The 17,540-nt window shown below is 47.3% G+C and overlaps 1 protein-coding gene across 3 annotated transcripts in view; it reads left to right on the top strand.

The window, feature by feature from the left end:
• Positions 1-17,540, top strand: part of NID1 (nidogen 1) — a 96,261-nt gene that overhangs the window by 34,349 nt on the left and 44,372 nt on the right. The window contains exons 7-10 of one of the 3 annotated variants that reach the window (XM_066235723.1): positions 739-939; positions 3,557-3,802; positions 5,279-5,422; positions 10,185-10,310. In XM_066235723.1, coding sequence (XP_066091820.1) covers positions 739-939; positions 3,557-3,802; positions 5,279-5,422; positions 10,185-10,310 — 717 coding nt within the window. The remainder of the gene's footprint in view (positions 1-738; positions 940-3,556; positions 3,803-5,278; positions 5,423-10,184; positions 10,311-17,540) is intronic. The other 2 variants (XM_066235732.1, XM_066235736.1) reach the window with 2 other exon arrangements.

Genomic DNA, 17,540 nt, shown 5'->3' with positions numbered 1-17,540 from the left:
GTCATATAATTTTCACTTTCATGAAATGTTATTCTTTTGACTTAAAAAATTAAACAACCCATTTACTAATGTAAAGACCAATCTTAGCTTAAGGGTTGCCAGCTGGATTTAGCCCTGGGACCAGAGCATGCCAGCCCATGCCTCAATGGGAGCAGCTGGCAGAGGGGGAAGTACCTTTCCTGCTGGACTGGGGCTACTGCCCTGCACAGACCCAGGGGAGTTCTGAGCCAGCATCCTAGTGTGTGCTCCTAGGGTGTTTTCTGGTGCTGCTGACGGTGTGCCCTGAAGAAGCACCTGTCCTGACCAGGACTGGCTGACACCAGGCAGAGCACTGTTTAACATACTTCATCTCCTCTCATTTTAAAATAGAGCAGATCCCTTTTCATCATCAGGACTTGGAGGCTCAGTAAGCTCAGTCCACCCAGTCAGTACCTAGCACAGTTGGGTGTCAGACTCTGGTCTCCTGTTTTTTTCAGCATAGTCCCTGAGCCATTCTGTCTCAGATGCCAGTTTGTGGCTAGGAAGCAGCTTCTCTCTGTGCCTGACTCAGCTGAGCCACACAGATGTCCCAGCTTTGTCCTCAGGTGTCATCAGGCCCATATCTACCACTCAAACTGCAGTACCTGCAGAGGAATTGTGACCTCAGCACTCTTGATGAATAAATAGCACTATGAGCCTAGTGGGGGCACAAGGATGGCTTCTCAACTGCCAAAGTGACAGAATGACCTTGCTTTCCAGGGGGAGAGTTTACCCGCCAGGCTGAGGTCACCTTCGTGGGGCACCCAGGCAAGCTGGTCATCAAGCAACAGTTCAGTGGCATCGATGAGCATGGACACCTTACCATCAACACAGAGCTGGAGGGCCGCGTGCCGCAGATCCCGGTCGGCTCCTCGGTGCACATCGAGCCCTACACAGAGCTCTACCATTATTCCCGCAATGGTGAGGGGGCAGCCTGGCACCCCCATGGGCTCCTGGCTGCCGCAATCTCCTGGGCTGTGGAGAGGGAAAAATGGGCGATGCCTTAGTAAAATCACCTCTTCCCTCATCATAGACACTCCAGAGAACTTAGTGCAAAAGAAAGTCCGCATAACTTAAAGTACGCAACTTAAGAGTTGCAAAACCAGGACATAATTCTTATTAAGTTTAAATATATTTCAGCCTTTTCCCTAGTGTGTGTGTGTGTGTGTGTGTGTGTGTGTGTGTGTAACATCCCAACATATATATCCCAACACATTATATAAATTTATTATGCCACACATCTATATGTAGTTTTTAACTTTTTATTTTAAATATCAAATTTATAGAAAAGTTGAAAGTAGTACAGTGTCCACATACCACTTGCCCAGCTTTACCAGTTAACATTTTGCCACATTTATCATTCTCTCGTGTGCCCACACATATTAAGAGTAAGTTGTAGAGGTTGTGGTCTTTTGAGACTTGTTTGGAGGTTCTAGCAGGGGAGCGCAGCTACTCGTACACCCTTGACCGAAGAACAATCCTCTCCTCTAGCGGGGAAGGTCGTCCTCTTCGACCAAGCGCGCAGCTTCGGGAGGGACGCACATGGAGCGGTGAGGGAGGAAGGGGACACCCACCTAGCCAGCCAGATCAGCCGAATCAACCCTGGCGATCAATGGGGTGACAGATGTCGCAGCCAGATCGCCCTCACATCCGAGGTTGTGGTCTTTTGTCCCCTAAATACTTTGTGTTTTCCTAAGAACAAGAACATTCTCTTACATGGTTGCAGTACAATGATCAAAGCCAGGAAATTTAACATTGCTATGATACTAGTATTTGATCTACTATCAGGAATATAATCTTTATTTAAATAAAATTATAGTCATACCACATTATTATATCTTCACTTTTCCAGTTAATGTCAAATCATGCATGTTTTATGATTTTTATTAAGTAGTCTTTGAAAATACTTTTTAATGAATCTTTGATTCTATTGCATGGCTATTTAAACCATTCTATTGATATTTTCTAAAGCTTGGTTATTTCCAATTTTCCCTTCTCATGAGTTGAAATGACCACCTTCATCATAAATCTTGACCGAGTTTCTGATTCTTTTATATGACCCAATTCCAAGAAATAGAAGTGCTGAGTCAAACAATAAGAACTATTTCAAGGCTCTTATTCAATTGTCATCCAGGAAGGCTGTACCAGTTACCAAGGCTCTGTGGCTTGATGGGCTATCCTGGGAGTGAGGTGGGTGACTAGGAGCTGGAGCGAGCAGCAAGACCCCAGCATGTGGGAGCGGGATGGGAGGCAGCTTACACTAATCTTTTATTTATCCTCTGGCTTTATTTTGAACTACAGCAGAGCACACAAATATAAAGAGTCTTTTATACTTTTTTTTTAAATAGGAAGTTGAGAGTCATGGCAAGGAGTGAAAAGCAGACTCTTCTGAATAGGAAAGACCACCTGCCTCTCTTCTCTATTGAGGTTGCTCCGAGCACTTAGGAATTTGTCATAACTTGGCTACTGAAATCCATTTAATGTCTTATTTTTTAAATGTCAGTGAATTGCTTAATCTAAGTTATACATAGCAACCACTATTTATTGAATCCTAAGTGAGATCATTCATATAAAGCAGTTGGCACTGTGCTAGTCACGTGGTAAATGCTCCTTAAGTGGTAGTTGATCTTAACAGGATTAGCATACTCATTTCTAGAAACTTTACATAGATTATCTCATCCTCACCCCAACCTATGCTGTAAAAGAAACTGAGGCTAAAGAAGTTAGTGCCTGGCCTATGATCACACAGGTTATGAGAGATGGTGTAAGGTGTGAGTTCAGATGTATGTCCTTCCAAGAGTGTGCTCTTTTCACTAGACCTTAATCTTTAAGTTGGTTGTGACCAGCTTAGGAACTTATAAACACTTGACGGGAAAAAGCAACAAATATTACTGATGCAAATAATACCAATAATGGTATGGGAAATTGTTGTATTCAGGGTCTCATGAAGAGGAGCCGCAAAGGAATGAGGCAGGAACAATACTGCAAGTGGAGGACCCCAAATCTCTCCAGGGTTGAGGTGCCTTAGAGATCAGTTATCCAATTTATTAAGCAGAAACATGACATCATGCGTGAGAAACTAACAAGCAGAATACAGTGTACAATTTTACTATTTAGTTTGCAAAACTGACTAGATTTCTCTTACCCTTTCTGAGACATAACACCACATCATCTGCTGTCTGACTCCTGACCTGCAGAAAGCTCCAGCAGGGCCCAGCATCACGTCCTTGAGGCCTTCCCTGGACGCACGACTGCCTTCAGTCATTGTAGGCTTGGTCTCCACCTTCACTTTCTCAGGATGGGAACAGAAAGTCACTCGGTGCTTTGGCTTTCCTCCAATAGGAAATCTAGGTAGCAGAAGTAGTTTCCATGTAGAAATAAATGATCTTGTTGACCTGCTCTGCCTGCTGTCTCCTCAGGAAGCCCTGTGCAGGGAATACTGCTGCTGGTTTAGAAGCCTTGGTTGAAACCTCTTGCATCCTTACCCTCTTTCCTTTGTCTTCCTGTTTTGTGTCTCTCCCACCTTCCCACATCCCAGTGATCACATCCTCCTCCACCCGGCAGTACACCGTGACAGAGCCTGAGCAGGATGGTGCTGCTCCTTCCAACGTCCACACTTACAAGTGGCGCCAGACCATCACCTTCCAGGACTGTATTCATGATGACCCCAGGCTGGCTGCGCCCAGCACCCAGCAACTCTCGGTGGACAGCGTGTTTGTCCTGTATAACCAGGAGGAGAGGATCTTGCGCTATGCTCTGAGCAACTCCATTGGGCCAATGCGGGGTAAGAGATGGCAGCTCCGACTGGGTACCCTGTGCTTGCACCTCTATCTCTGTGTTCTGTGATGTATTATTATTATTTGTCTCCTACTCCAGTAAGAAGAAAATTATGCAAATATCTCCCAACAAAATGTCTTGTTAGTCTGTGATTCTTAGAAATGCTACTCATCTGTGTTCAGCTAGCCTAAGGTCCCCTTATTACTCCGTTTGGGGTGGTATGAAGGATGCTTTCCTGTGAGTTACCTTACAGAGCGGGCTATCCAAGGCTGCAGTAGGACACAAAACCACTAATATCCAACCCTGAAAGAAACGTGCCCTCTAGGCCTGAGGATCTAAATACATCTGGTGAAAGTCAGGCACACAGTTGTGCCAGCACGTTGCAGGTGCTGTGGCTGTGTGGAAGGAGCCGGCATTTTGGGGAGCCACCATGATGTCTGTGTCAGATTTCACATGGTCCCAATCATCAAGCCCCATGAGGTCTATCTGGGGTACAGGCATTCAGGTCTTTCTGTTTCAGTTATTTTGGTTCTCCCGCCACACCCAGGTAACTTCTCCAGCTGATCAAGTTTGTCCTCTTCTAGCTCCATGGAGCAGAAGGAGGGGAAGTGTCTGCCCCCTCCTTTGACAGATGGAGCTTTAGAAGTCAGGGGTTGGAGCCTTTTTATTAAACGGCCAGACTGTACTGTTTTAGGCTTTGCCAGCCACCCAGTGTCTGCGCAGATCTCAGCACAAAAGCGGCCATAGATGGAATGCACTCCAGTGGGTCAGCAGTTTCCACTAGGCTTTATTCACAGAAATGGGTGGGCTGAGGAACGCGGTGTTTCTGACGCAAACACGGTCGCTGAGACTCTAGCTGGCTGTACGGCAGCACTGTCGTAAAAAGAGGTAAACTGCAGAGCTCACGCTCCGGAAGCTGGCAGGTGACAAGGCACCAGGAGCCCGCCTGTGGCCCGTGACAACTTCGCAATGCGAGTGGATGGACCTCGCATGTTGGCTCCCAACGTGAGTCCCCCAGTAGTAGAGAAACAACTACATACGTAGGAGTGGGCTTAACACTGTTAGCATTTCTTTCAGTTGATGCCATTTTTGCCCTGATTTTTCTGGGGTTTTGTTCTGAAATGAGCGCGTGGGAGCAGGAGGTAGGCCAGGCCTTGGAGCTGAGGGACCGTCATGGGGTCAGCATGGTCTGAACCTGCACAGGCTTTAGGTGGATCCCACAGTTTCTTTCCCGATAGGGCTTCTTAATTTTAAAGTGTCCTTAATGTCCTCTTTTATGTGTCACGATTTTGTCTTTTTTTACGGCAAAATTCCCTTCCGGCTAGTTAGTCCCAGGTGGAGAGGCCGTAAGGAAGAGCTCCAGCTGAGGCAGCTGCGCATCTGCCAGGGGCCCGGCCGAGGCTCAGGCTGGGCATGCAGTGCTGTGGCGGGGAGGAGCCTGCAGGCGTGGATGGGGCCTCACCTGTCACTCTCTGCCCTGCAGATGGCTCCCCTGACGCCCTGCAGAACCCCTGTTACATCAGCACTCACGGGTGCGACACCAACGCGGCCTGTCGGCCTGGCCCTGGGACCCAGTTCACCTGCGAATGCTCTATTGGCTTCCGAGGAGATGGGCACACCTGCTACGGTACAGCCTCAGCTCCGTCGTGGGATGAGGGAGGGACGTGGCCCGTGTCCACTCAGGAAAGTCGAGGGCACTGCCTCTGAGCCGACCAGTCTGTGAGGCACGCCCCCCGGTGCAGAGGGCATCGGACGCCAGCACTCTGTGGAACACCGAATGTACTGTCCCAGGCACATGGGTGTGAGCTGTTTCACAGACATCACCTCATTTAATTCAACAACTGTAATGCGATAGTCTTTAGTTTCTGTCTTTTAAAAATTATTTGGGCCCTGGCCGGTTGGCTCAGTGGTAGAGCCCAGCGTTTGGAAGTTCTGGGTTCGATTCCTGGCCAGGGCACACAGGAGAAGCGCCCATCTGCTTCTCCACTCCTCCCCCTCTCCTTCCTCTCTCTCTCTTCCCCTCCCACAGCCAAGGCTCCATTGGAGCAAGGATGGCCTGGGCGCTGAGGATGGCTCTATGGCCTCTGCCTCAGGCACTAGAATGGCTCTGGTTACAACAGAGCAATGCCCCAGATGGGCAGAGCATTGCCCCCTGGTGGATATGCCAGGTGGATCCCGGTCGGGCACATGCGGGAGTCTCTCTGCCTCCCCGTTTCCAACTTCAGAAAAATACAAAAAAAAAATTATTTGACTTGTAGTACAATATACACAGTGTGAAATGTACTTTTTAACTATAAGTCCACAGCTCAGTGGCCTTAAGTACATTCACCTTGTGCAGCCATCATCACCATCCATCTCTAGAACTCTCTTCAGTTGCAAAACTAAAGCTCTGTTTCCATTGGACAGCTTCCTATACCCCTGATCCCAGGCCCTGGCACCCACCATTCCACTTGATATGAATTTGCCTATTCTAGGGACCTCCTATTTGTAGAATCATATAGTAATTGTCCTTTTGGATTGGCTTACTTTCCTGAGCATAATGTCCTCAAGGTTCATTTATGTTGTAGCCTGTGTCAGAACTTCATTTCTTTTTAGGCTGAATAATATTCCATTGTGTGCATATACTACATTTTTTTAAACTGTTCACCTGTCAATGGACTTGTGGATTGCTTCAATCCTTTGGTTGTTTTGAATGATGCTGCTGTGAACATGGCTGTGCAGATATCTGAGTCCCTGCTTTCAACTCTTTGAGGTTTATATGTAGAAGTGGAATTGCTGAATCCTGGGGTATACTTGATTTTTTTTTCAACTGAGAGAAGGGGAGATAGACTTCTGTGTGCTCCCTGAGCGGGATCCACCTGCCATCCCCCTCTGGGGTTGATGCTCAAAATCAATGGAGCTATCCTCAGTGCCAAGGGCTAAGGCACAAACCAATTGAGTCACTGGCAGTGGGAAGGGAAGAGAGAGAGAAGGTGGGGAGGGAGAGAAAGAGAAGCAGATGGTTGCTTCTCATGTGTTTCCTGAATGGAGATTGAACCCAGGATGTCTGCATGCCAGGCTGATGCTCCATCCACTGATCCAACTGGCCGGGGCTGTATGCTTAATTTTTTGAGCAGCCTCCATACTGTTTTCCACAGCAGCTGCACCATTTTTCATTCTCATCGATGTGCAAGGGCTGCAATTTCTCCACATCCTTGTCAACACTTATTATCTGTTTTGTGTGTGTGTGTGTGTTTTTTTTAATATAATGGCCATCCTATTGGGAGGGAAATCCATCCCTCTTTTTATGGATGGGAAATTGAGGCTTGTTAAAATGAACTTATGACAGTATTGGAACTCAAGTGTCTGACTCCAGCATGTATGTTATGCTGTATTCTCATTGAACTTCTTTTATTACCTATAATTAATTTCAAATACTTTCACATAGACAATCTGATATTGACATGTTTGTTATTAAATTGTAATCTTCTATCAGGGGCAGTTCGTTGCCTCTTGACTCAATGAAGAGTTCAAACAGTAGAGGCAGCTTGAACAGTAGAGGCAGCTAGTGTGAGAATATTAGGTGCTTCAAGCTGTTCTTCCTCAGTCTGCACCAGAGGACTCATGAATGAGTGTGAGCAGTGCTAGAAGTAAGTGTCCCAGTGAAATGAGGAGTGTGCACAAATGTGTTTGGCCAGAACCATGAGAAGCCCCATTGAATGACTGCGTTATAAGAATCTGGTTAGCCTGACCTGTGGTGGCGCAGTGGATAAAGCGTCGACCTGGAAATGCTGAGGTTGCCGGTTTGAAACCCTGGGCTTGCCTGGTCAAGGCACATATGGGAGTTGATGCTTCCAGCTCCTCCCCACCTTCTCTCTCTCTCTCTTTCTCTCCTCTCTCTCTCCTTCTCTGTCTCTCTCTCTCCCTTTCTCCTCTCTAAAAAAAAAAAAAAAAAAAAAAAATAATCTGGTTAGCCCAGCAGAGTTGGAATTTGGGAACAGTGAGTCAGGTCAGAATCCCATGCCTCCAGTTAAAGGTGAACTCAGCATGCTGATTTAACATGAAGGTTAGAAGACTCTGCTGTGTTGGGTGTTGGCTGTGTTTGCATCAGAGTCAAACAGGAACAGGTTGTACAGTTAAGCCAGCTTACTGATAACTTTGTACATGTGGGATAATTCAATCTGAGAGTCATCTTCCTTGTAACATACCACTGGAGAGGGGATATAATTCCTACTCACCTCAGATCAGAGTTCCCCAGTTATTTCCCAAAAGAGCCTGATAGTCTTGAATGGTTGAGTTGGCTTGGCGCAGTGTGAAGCAGCATGATACTGTGTGTGAGTGCAGAACTCTTCCCCGGGGCCAGCAGGATGGGGATGGACACCCTGCGGGTGGGAGCCCTCATTTCATCAGCAGGAGCATGTACCTCCTTGGTCTTTATGGACCCTACCTCAGTTTCATAAACCAACTGAATGATAATAAAGCATGAGACACCCCACTCTGCTTCTGCTGAATCCTGGCCTCTGGCGGATTGCACTTTCCATGCCTAAGCTGGTCATCATCAGAGTGCTTGCTTCACAAGGCACAACCAGCCATGCTTGATGTGAACTGCCACTGTTGGGAAGATAGGTGGCCTCGTGTGGACTTGCTTTTGTCCTTTGGTTAGTCCTTGTCTGGCAGATTAGCACTATGGAATGTGGGTATGTTCCCAGCTAGGCCACGTTTTGTTCTGGGTCACTAGGACGTGCCTCAGAGGTAGAATGCTGAGACTCTAGGCTGTTAACAGGAAATTGCATTAAGCAGATCAATTCATGTATTATTCTGGCCTGGAAAGGGCCTTAGGGGAAAATGAGGATGAGCCTGTGTAATTTAGTGTGCATAGCCTTGATATGATGGTAGATGACATCCACAAGGCTGGTGTTGGTCACACGCTACAGGGTGACCCTCCATGGTAATGAGGGAGGATTTCCAGTTAAATCACAGAGCCCTGGTGCTTGGCAGATGGCTTCTATATATTTCTCAACTGGGTGTCTGTATAGGTAGTTTTGGATAATCTCTCATAGAGTAATTTTGAGTATACACAGGCATTTAACAAATCAATCATAACACTCCTCTCACAGGGCCTGGCCTTTGAGGGACAAATTGAAGAAACTTAGAGTTGTTGAAAATACGTGAAAAGTAGCCACTCTGAAAAAAAGTATAAAAGGGGGCAGTAATTAATTATAAGAATAATCTAGGATTTCCTATTAGGTTAAAGAACAATTAATGTGAAGAGAATCTCTCCCCAAAGAAGTGATTGGCCAGATACTGAATAATAACAATAATTTTGAAGGATATAGTATGGTATTTTATGAGGGACAGTTATCACCAATTCACTATTTCACTGAAGAAAGAAGAAGATTTTAGAGAAGGGAGGATTTAAATTAGGAAGACTTTCCAAACTGCAATGACCATGAGGGAGGTGGGGAATTTGCTAGCTCTACAGAAAAGGTGTCACCAGCTTGAGTCACCTGTGTAGACCTGCGTGGAAGTGGAGCTTGTGGGGGACCATCAACCCCACGGGGCCCCCACTGTGTGCCAGTGGTTCTGCAGGCAGGCTGTGAGGGCCTCCCGCCCTGAGCATCGAAAACACTTTCTTTTTTTTTTTTAGAGAGAGGAGAGGGAGAGACAGAGAGAGAAAGAGAGAGGATAGACACAGAGAGAGAAGGGGGGAGGAGCTGGAAGCATCAACTCCCATATGTGCCTTGACCAGGCAAGCCCAGGGTTTCGAACCGGCGACCTCAGCATTTCCAGGTCGATGCTTTATTCACTGCACCACCACAGGTCAGGCCGAAAACACTTTCTGAAATATGCACATTCCCTGTCCATAAGGCTTCCTGGGGAGAGAGGAGCTTGGAAGAGCTCCCATGTGATGTGCTGCCCCTGGGACTGAAACTGTTGTTCCATGCTAGTGTGCTTTGGCAGTTGAGGCAAAGCCATGGGGCCCTGCCGTCTGCACTGTGTCCAGACATCTGTGCTGGACTGTCCTTTGGGCTGTGGAGCAGGGGCCATGGGAACCAGAATGGCCGTTTCCTCCCGTGTTGGTGGCACACCAGCTGGTGGATAAGTTGTGAAGCCTACACTTGCTGAACCCCCCATCTTCACCCTGTTCCTGCTGGTGGATGCGGCCGCCCTAGGAGGGACTCTGTTCCCTAACCTTCCAGCTGTTCCTGGAGACGACATCTTGTCTGAGATCCCATGTCTGACTCATTTTGCAGAAACACTATCACAGCATGTTTTTAAAAAGCTGAATGCTATTTGGTTTGGACTTTTGCGTAGGTTTAGGTCCACTCACAGGCAAAAGTATTTTCTATCGTATTACATGTAATGACGTGTGAAAAGATTTAAAACAAGTCTTCATTTTTTAAAAATAGATATTGATGAGTGTTCAGAACAGCCCTCAGCGTGTGGGAGCCACGCCGTCTGCAATAACCTGCCAGGGACCTTCCGCTGCGAGTGTATGCAGGGCTATCGGTTTTCCGAGCAGGGAATATGTGTGGGTAAGTCCTGTAGGTCTGAGATTTTCAGAATCTTGATCCCTGTGGTGTATTTGTGCCTGTGGAAAGGTTTCATTCCAGGTAACTGTCCTGGCTGAGGGGGAAGGTGCTGGGTTTTGGAGTTGGGGGACAGTTTACAAAAGCTGAATCCGATGTCCCTTTCCTCTGCCCCCTGTGGAGTCATGTGTTGGAGGAATTAGCATTGTAAATTTTTGTACTTTTTGTACTGATAACACCATCACCTCACCACTGCAGGCTTTGTCTTACATTCTTTTCTTATAAAACTACACTCATTCTTTTCATTATTCTTTTAACAGCTATTAAAACAGACAGTCTGTCCCTTTAATTAGTGGCCTTTGAGTTCATGCAGAGGGACCACCTGTGTCATTACCTGTCTGGATTGAATTTTTCCTGATTGACATCTAAAATTCCATTTGGGCCATTTTACTGTTGGATTTCAGTTTTATAAGCAACCAGTAGTAACATAGCTTTTAGCTTATCAGAGTAAATGAGGCTATGAATTAGACTGATTATGCTTTAGGTTGATGATGATTTGGTGATGATAATAATGAGCAATTCACAAAGAACCAGATTGTTAGGATTTTTGTTTTTCTACTGCTGCACTTTGAACTGTTGGTCCCAAGAATTTTAAGTTCAAAGATTCCTGGATAGATATTTCCATTCTGGAGGGCACATGCTGAATGGGCCATCTGAATTCAACAGCTCTTCTCAATTTAAAACAGATTTCTCTTTTACTGCCTCAGTGACCCATCTTCTTGCCCCTCTGAGCTGTTTAGTAAACCCTAGTGTGCTTTCTGTTTGCTCTGTCTTGAAGCTTGGACGAGGCTGCGAGGTTGCGTCTCGAGGGTGGGAGGGAACAGGCAGTTCTCATATTTTGAGTATGACCCAAACATCTGTGAACTGAAAGAGGCCAGTGTAAAGCCAACAGCAAGGGATGCTACTACAGCAGCCCGGCCCATGCAGGTTCGCATTGGATTCGGACAGTCGGTAAAGAAACAACGGAGCCAAAAACTGATGGGCTGTCATCTTTAATTCTAGCTTGCACCCGGCGGGCAAGTAAAAATACACACTGGGCTCCAAAACCCACTCACATTCAGTGCTCACAAAGCTACTGACTTATCCAAGTTTCCTAGAATCAAAGGTTTCTAGCTCACCAGCCTTATTCTCCTCAGTTCTCCATCTCCTTCCTTATCCCAGTTACAAACTCTACACAAACTGGCATCTTACTCAGCACTCTGACATCTTAGCTGCTTCTCCTGGCCTACTCCATGTAGCCTTTCTCTGCTCTCTGCTCTGCTCTCTCCTCTAATGATAATCTTGGGAACCAAGAGAGCAAGCTCCCGTTCTGCCCCTATTTTATACTGTAGCTTCACAACCTTTAATCCAATATACAAAATAGGGAAGTCTCTAATACAAAGTCACTTCTCTGAGGCATGATTGGATTGTACCGCCCCACATCAAAAAGGGTGGGAAAGGCTTAATCCCAAAACCAAGCTCCAGGCTACAACCATCCCCAACACACATTAATATCACCTGGGCGACGGCCTCATGTGGGCAGCGTCATTTTTAACAAAGTGAGCATAATATATTTTATCTGCCCAACAATCCACCCCTATGCTCACTCTACTACCCACAATTTACATCACCAGCATCCCCGTGCAAGGAAATTAGGCATATTACACAAATTACAACATGACAAATCATACAGTTTCAACAATCACAAAGGTACACTTCACCAGTCTCTGAGCACTTTGCCCAAAGTGCAAAACGTCCTTGGCCTTCTTTCTAGCCACGGGAAAAGATTCCCGGGGCAGGGGAAGGGCCTCCAGCAAAGCCATCCCCCACCCCCATCAGGGTATTCCACATTGTCCAAAATCCGTAATCCATAAGTCCATCCAACAAAGGAGCCAATGCCCACTCTGGTCGTAGTCCAGGAAATCAGTCCGTGCACATGGGGCGTCAGCCACCCTCCTCATCCCTGCCATCCTGGCAGGTCTTACACTGTCCCAAAGAGGGCCACATGGCAATGGCAGTCAGTATTTCCATCTCTGCTCCGGATAGCATGTCCAGCCCTATGTACCAAAATCGCAGACCTACCAGGGCCGCAGTAGGTGCTCCTTCCAGCTGGGCTTCCATCTTCTGGAGACTGCAGATCACAACTCCAGCCCAATTCTGCTCATCCTCCAAAAAGGAACTGGAAACATCAGCTCCTGCTGCCAGGCTCAAGCCCCGGGCTGCCGCCGCCTTCTGCTCCGCAGACGTTGCAACTCCGGACCCGGCCTCAGCCTCAGCCTCAGCCTCAGGCCTCAGGCCTCAGCCTCAGCCTCAGCCCCGGCCTCCTGCCGCTGCTGGCTCTCCGCAACATCCAGGGCAAGCTGCAACTCACGAACCTGAGAATCCTCCTCCAGCTGCTGCTCCATTTCCAGGCGAATCTCGCAAACCTGGTCGGCCTCCTCCTCCAGCGCTTCCTCCAGCTCCAGGGTCAGCATCTCTTTCTCCCGCGTTTCCTCCAGCTCCTTCCACTGCTCGGTTGGCAGGTCCCGGGCAGCCTCTTCCACAGAGCTCTCCGTTTCCTCACGCATGGCTATAAAAGTCAGCCAGCCTATGGTCCCCAAAAGGACAGCCATGGGGAACCCTAACACTAGCCAGTCCTCTACTCCACCACTCAAAGGCTCCTTGCTGATCTGTATCGAATCCTGCCACAGACTACGCCAAATGTAAAGCCAGCAGCCAGGGCCATCATCACAGCCGCCCGGCCTATGCAGGTTCGCATTGGATTTGAACAGACAGTAATGAAACAATACAGAGCTGTAAAGCCAGTTGCCACGGCCACTATCACAGCAGCCTTATTCTCCTCAGTTCTCCATCTCCTTCCTTATCCCAGGTACAAACTACACAAACTGGCATCTTAGCACTCCGCCATCTTAGCTGCTTCTCCTGGCCTACTCCATGTGGCCTTTCTCTGCTCTCTGCTCTGCTCTCTCCTCTAATGATAATCTTGGGAACCAAGAGAGCAAGCTCCCGTTCTGCCCCTATTTTATACTGTAGCTTCACAACCTTTAATCCGATATACAAAATAGGGAATTCTCTAATACAAAGTCACTTCTCTGAGGCATGATTGGATTGTACCGCCCCACATCAAAAAGGGTGGGAAAGGCTTAATCCCAAAACCAAGCTCCAGGCTACAACGATCCCCAACACACATTAATATCACCGGGGCGACGGCCTCATGTGGGCAGCATCATTTTTATTTTTTAATTTTTTTATTTATTTTTTTAAAAACAAATCTTTTTTTTTTAATGTTTATTTTATTTATTCATTTTAGAGAGGAGAGAGAGAGACAGAGAGAGAGAGAGGAGAGAGAGACAGGGGGGAGGAGCTGGAAGCATCAACTCCCATATGTGCCCTGATCAGGCAAGCCCAGGGTTTCGAACCGGCAACCTCAGCATTTCCAGGTCGACGCTTTATCCACTGCGCCACCACAGGCCAGGCGGGCAGCGTCATTTTTAACAAAGTGAGCATAATATATTTTATCTGCCCAACAGCCAGGCCCCTTTGCACAGACCTGAGATTTCAGCTCTGCTGAAGTTACTTCCATCTCTCTCTTTTTTAATAGAAAACAATTTCTGTGTATTTGGCCTGACTCCCCTCTCTGCTTTTGAGATGGAGATTCAAAGGTCTGTTTTTCCTGGCAGCAACATTTACATTACACTTCAGCTCAAACTTGGGTAATGGACCCATTATCCCTTAGGTGGTAAAGTACACTGCCCTGGGACAGGTGTGTGTGGGACACAACATGGTTTCTGTACCCAACCAGTCCTGAAGTCCACCCTCACTGGAAAGGCAGGGTAAGTTCCAGTGTCTACTTATAGGCATTTGATTTTGAGGAAGATACTTAACCTCTCTGGACCTATTTCTCACCTGTAAAATGTGGTGGTTAGATTGTCAGGGTCATGGTTTTACTGTGTCCCATGAGCTCTTGGATCTGCCAATGAGGCTACAAGGAAGCTGTGGGCAGAGTCTTGTCCTTTCTTTGCAACCTCCATGCTTTCATTTTTCTGTATATCAAATTCTGAATAAGATCTGTTTGAATAATGAATCCCATTGCTCAGAAACAAGTGTGAAAACCACCCAAAGATCATGCCGATGCACAAGCTCTGGTGCTGTGAGGCTTCCTGTTTTTTCCTCTGCTTTTAGACCCCATGCGGTGCCATCCACTGGGCTCTTCATCCCCTCAGTCACTCCTTTGAGACTCACTGTGAGGGGAGATGGCTCCCTGGGTCAAACCAGTCTGCCTAAGCACATCCAAACACTGACTCTGGCTCCTCACTCGATTTAGTGGTCGATTTCCCTTCACCTGGAATTCGTTTTTAAGATAGTATCGCGCTTGGAAGGCTGGGTTTGAAGGTTTCTTTGTGGTTCAGAGCAGGGAAGGGCAAGAACAGATCTGGCTGTTGGGGAGGCCAGCGCTGTGCCCACCATGAGAGGGCTGGGGCTCAGTGGGGCGTGTGGGCTGCTAGAGGTTGCTATCTATTCAGTGGAGTTTATTATGGGAGGTTGCTTCTGACTGATTGGATCATGCAAAGTATGTTTACATAAAGGAAAGGTAAGCCTCAGCTTACATATCAATCACTTTTTCAAGAAGACAGTAACACCTCTCTGAGTGGACACAGCCCTGTGACATGTGGCCCTGGCACGTGGAATTTGGGGAAGGTGTGAGGTCCCGCTGAGTCCTCACAGAGGTGTCTCTGACATGCACAGCACCATGCACCTACCCACCTGTCCACCTGTCAGGTGGGACAGGGCAGGGCTCTGCCTGGCCTCACCCAGCATTCCTGCTCTTCCTCTCTTGCTGGCCATATTGTTGGGAACTATTATTTTGAAGCATTCATTTTTGAGATCTTACTCTGAGTAAATAGAAGTGCTGTGAGACCGTGCTACCTAGAGCTCTGTCCACCCTGCCCTTTCTTTCCTTTCTGAGACAGGTCTTCTTTCCCCAGCCTGTCCTTCCTTCTCCCCTGTTTCCTCATTGCCGGGCCAGCCAGCCTGGGCACTGTGCTCTTTCAGACCATTGTCGGGCGGCAGCACCTTAGAGTTCATCAGCCCCTCTGCTCACTCTGCATCAGGTACAGTCCTGGAAAAGTGAAAACAACTTACAATTGAATTGTAATTAATTTTTAATTCTAATTTTGAGCCCAATTTTCTCTCCAAGACTTTCCCCTCTGTCCAATGCTGCAGCTTCCCTTTGGTTGAACGGGTGGGGTCAGAGTGGTAGGGAAACTGCCACTCTGCGAGGTCAGGAGTCTGAGGACGGCACAGCTGGGCGCACTGGTCTCCTTTGGTGACTGCGGCAGCAGCTTCTCTTTTGTAGTGGTGACCCAGTGACTGTCTTGGTTTTATAATGACTTCTCTGCAGATGAACACAATCAGTAAGACCATCGAGAAACTTCATCGTAGAGGAAAACGACCTGGGCTGTAGAGAACAGGAAGTAATTCCTTTTATTTGATGTGTAACATTCACTAAAAAAAATACTCTATTTTAAAAATGAAAAAGGTAGAACTAAACTGTAAAGTTAACTTTTAAAGCTTATTTAAGAAGAAAATTCCTTTGGCATGAAAATGGTCTTAAATAAAGGAAAACAGGATTTAAAAAATTAAATTACAAGCTGCCTTTTTTTATAAATGGTTGGAGGATCATAGAAACATGCACATGAAGATGAAGATGGGAGCTGGGCAGAGGCTGTTAGGGCCCCACATGTGGAGTAAGGCCCTCCTCTGTCAGTGAGGGTCACACTCAAGCTCTGAGCAAGCATCATTTATAAAAGGATTGCTTACAAGCTGTGAATGACAAAAATGTTTGATGTAAGAGATGGAGAAAAGAAAGTGCAGGGAGGCTCATCTTCTGGTTGAGAGTGCTGACTTTCACACTTTGAGCTGAGGGAGTGAGGGATGCAGGGAAGAGCATCAGGAACGATGGGGATGAGAGAAAGGAGAAGGGTCCAGGGAAGCAGGAGTATGTCCTTGGACGGGTAAGTTTTTCCGGGTTTCTATTGTTCAGGCAGAAATTGGGAGCACTTGTAGCAATTTAAAATCCAGCAGCCTGCCTGACCAGGCGGTGCGCAGTGGATAGGGCATTGGACTGGGATGCCGAGGACTCAGTTTCGAGTCCCCGAGGTCACCAGCTTGAGCCGTGGGCTCATTTGGTTTGAGCAAAGCTCACCAGCTTGGACCCAAGGTCTCTGGCTTGAGCAAAGGGTTACTCGGTCTGGTGAAGGCCCACGGTCAAGGCACATATGAGAAAGCAATCAATGAACAACTAAAGTGCCACAACGAAAAACTGATGATTGATGCTTCTCATCTGTTTGTCCCTGTCTATCCCTCTCTCTGACTCTCTCTCTCTGTCTCTGTAAAATAAAATAAAATAAAAAATCCAGCAGCCCTTTGGCCCACGAGACTATGGTATGGTGCTCGTCCGTTGGTCCACATTTTTGACCCAGGAGTCTAAGCCGCTGAGTGCACAGGCTGTGCTGTCATCTGCCAACACTCTGCTAATCTCTCATTTGGCACAGACCTTTGAAGATTAGCCCTGTCTTTACCTGTTCCCTAGCAGTGCTTATAGCTCTCTGCCTCGAAGCACTGGAGGCAAAGTAAGCTGGATGAATCTTGGGAAGACCCTCTGAGGATAAAGACAAGGGGACCTCCTGCACCTGGGACTGTCCAGACCCTGAGGCTTTCTCTAGAGAAGGAAAGGTTTTTATCTGATGTTGTGAGGGACCAGACTCTGTCCTGAGTCTTAGAGCTTTAAAATCAGAAGCTAAATGGTGCCTTGGGAACCCCAGAGTACCTGAACCAGCCATTGGAAATCACCCCTAGACCTTAGCCTTTGACTTTCATCTTGAGGCCAGAGCACAGGTGGGGTGTTGTCACCTCCATGTCACTCACCCACTTCCTGAGCTCTATGAGTCCTATCATTAAGACCCTTAGAAAACAATAGTCCTGTTGGAAGTAATTCCTCTTCCGCAGAGGAAGAATGTGAGGTTTCGAGAGTTTAGGGTTTACACAAGGCTGTGTGGTAGACACAGGTGACCTGGTAGAAACCCCAGGCTACCTCCTCCAGAAGCCCACAGTCTTTCTCACATTATGCTCACTGCCCTGGAAGTTCATTTCTCCATCTGTGGTAGGAAGTGGCTGTTCTCTATATTCATGGTGACT

Source organism: Saccopteryx bilineata, chromosome 1, assembly GCF_036850765.1.
Source record: "Saccopteryx bilineata isolate mSacBil1 chromosome 1, mSacBil1_pri_phased_curated, whole genome shotgun sequence".
NCBI lineage: Eukaryota > Metazoa > Chordata > Mammalia > Chiroptera > Emballonuridae > Saccopteryx > Saccopteryx bilineata.
The sequence above is the reverse complement of the archived record's forward strand: the minus strand, read 5'-3'. Positions and strand labels throughout refer to the sequence as shown.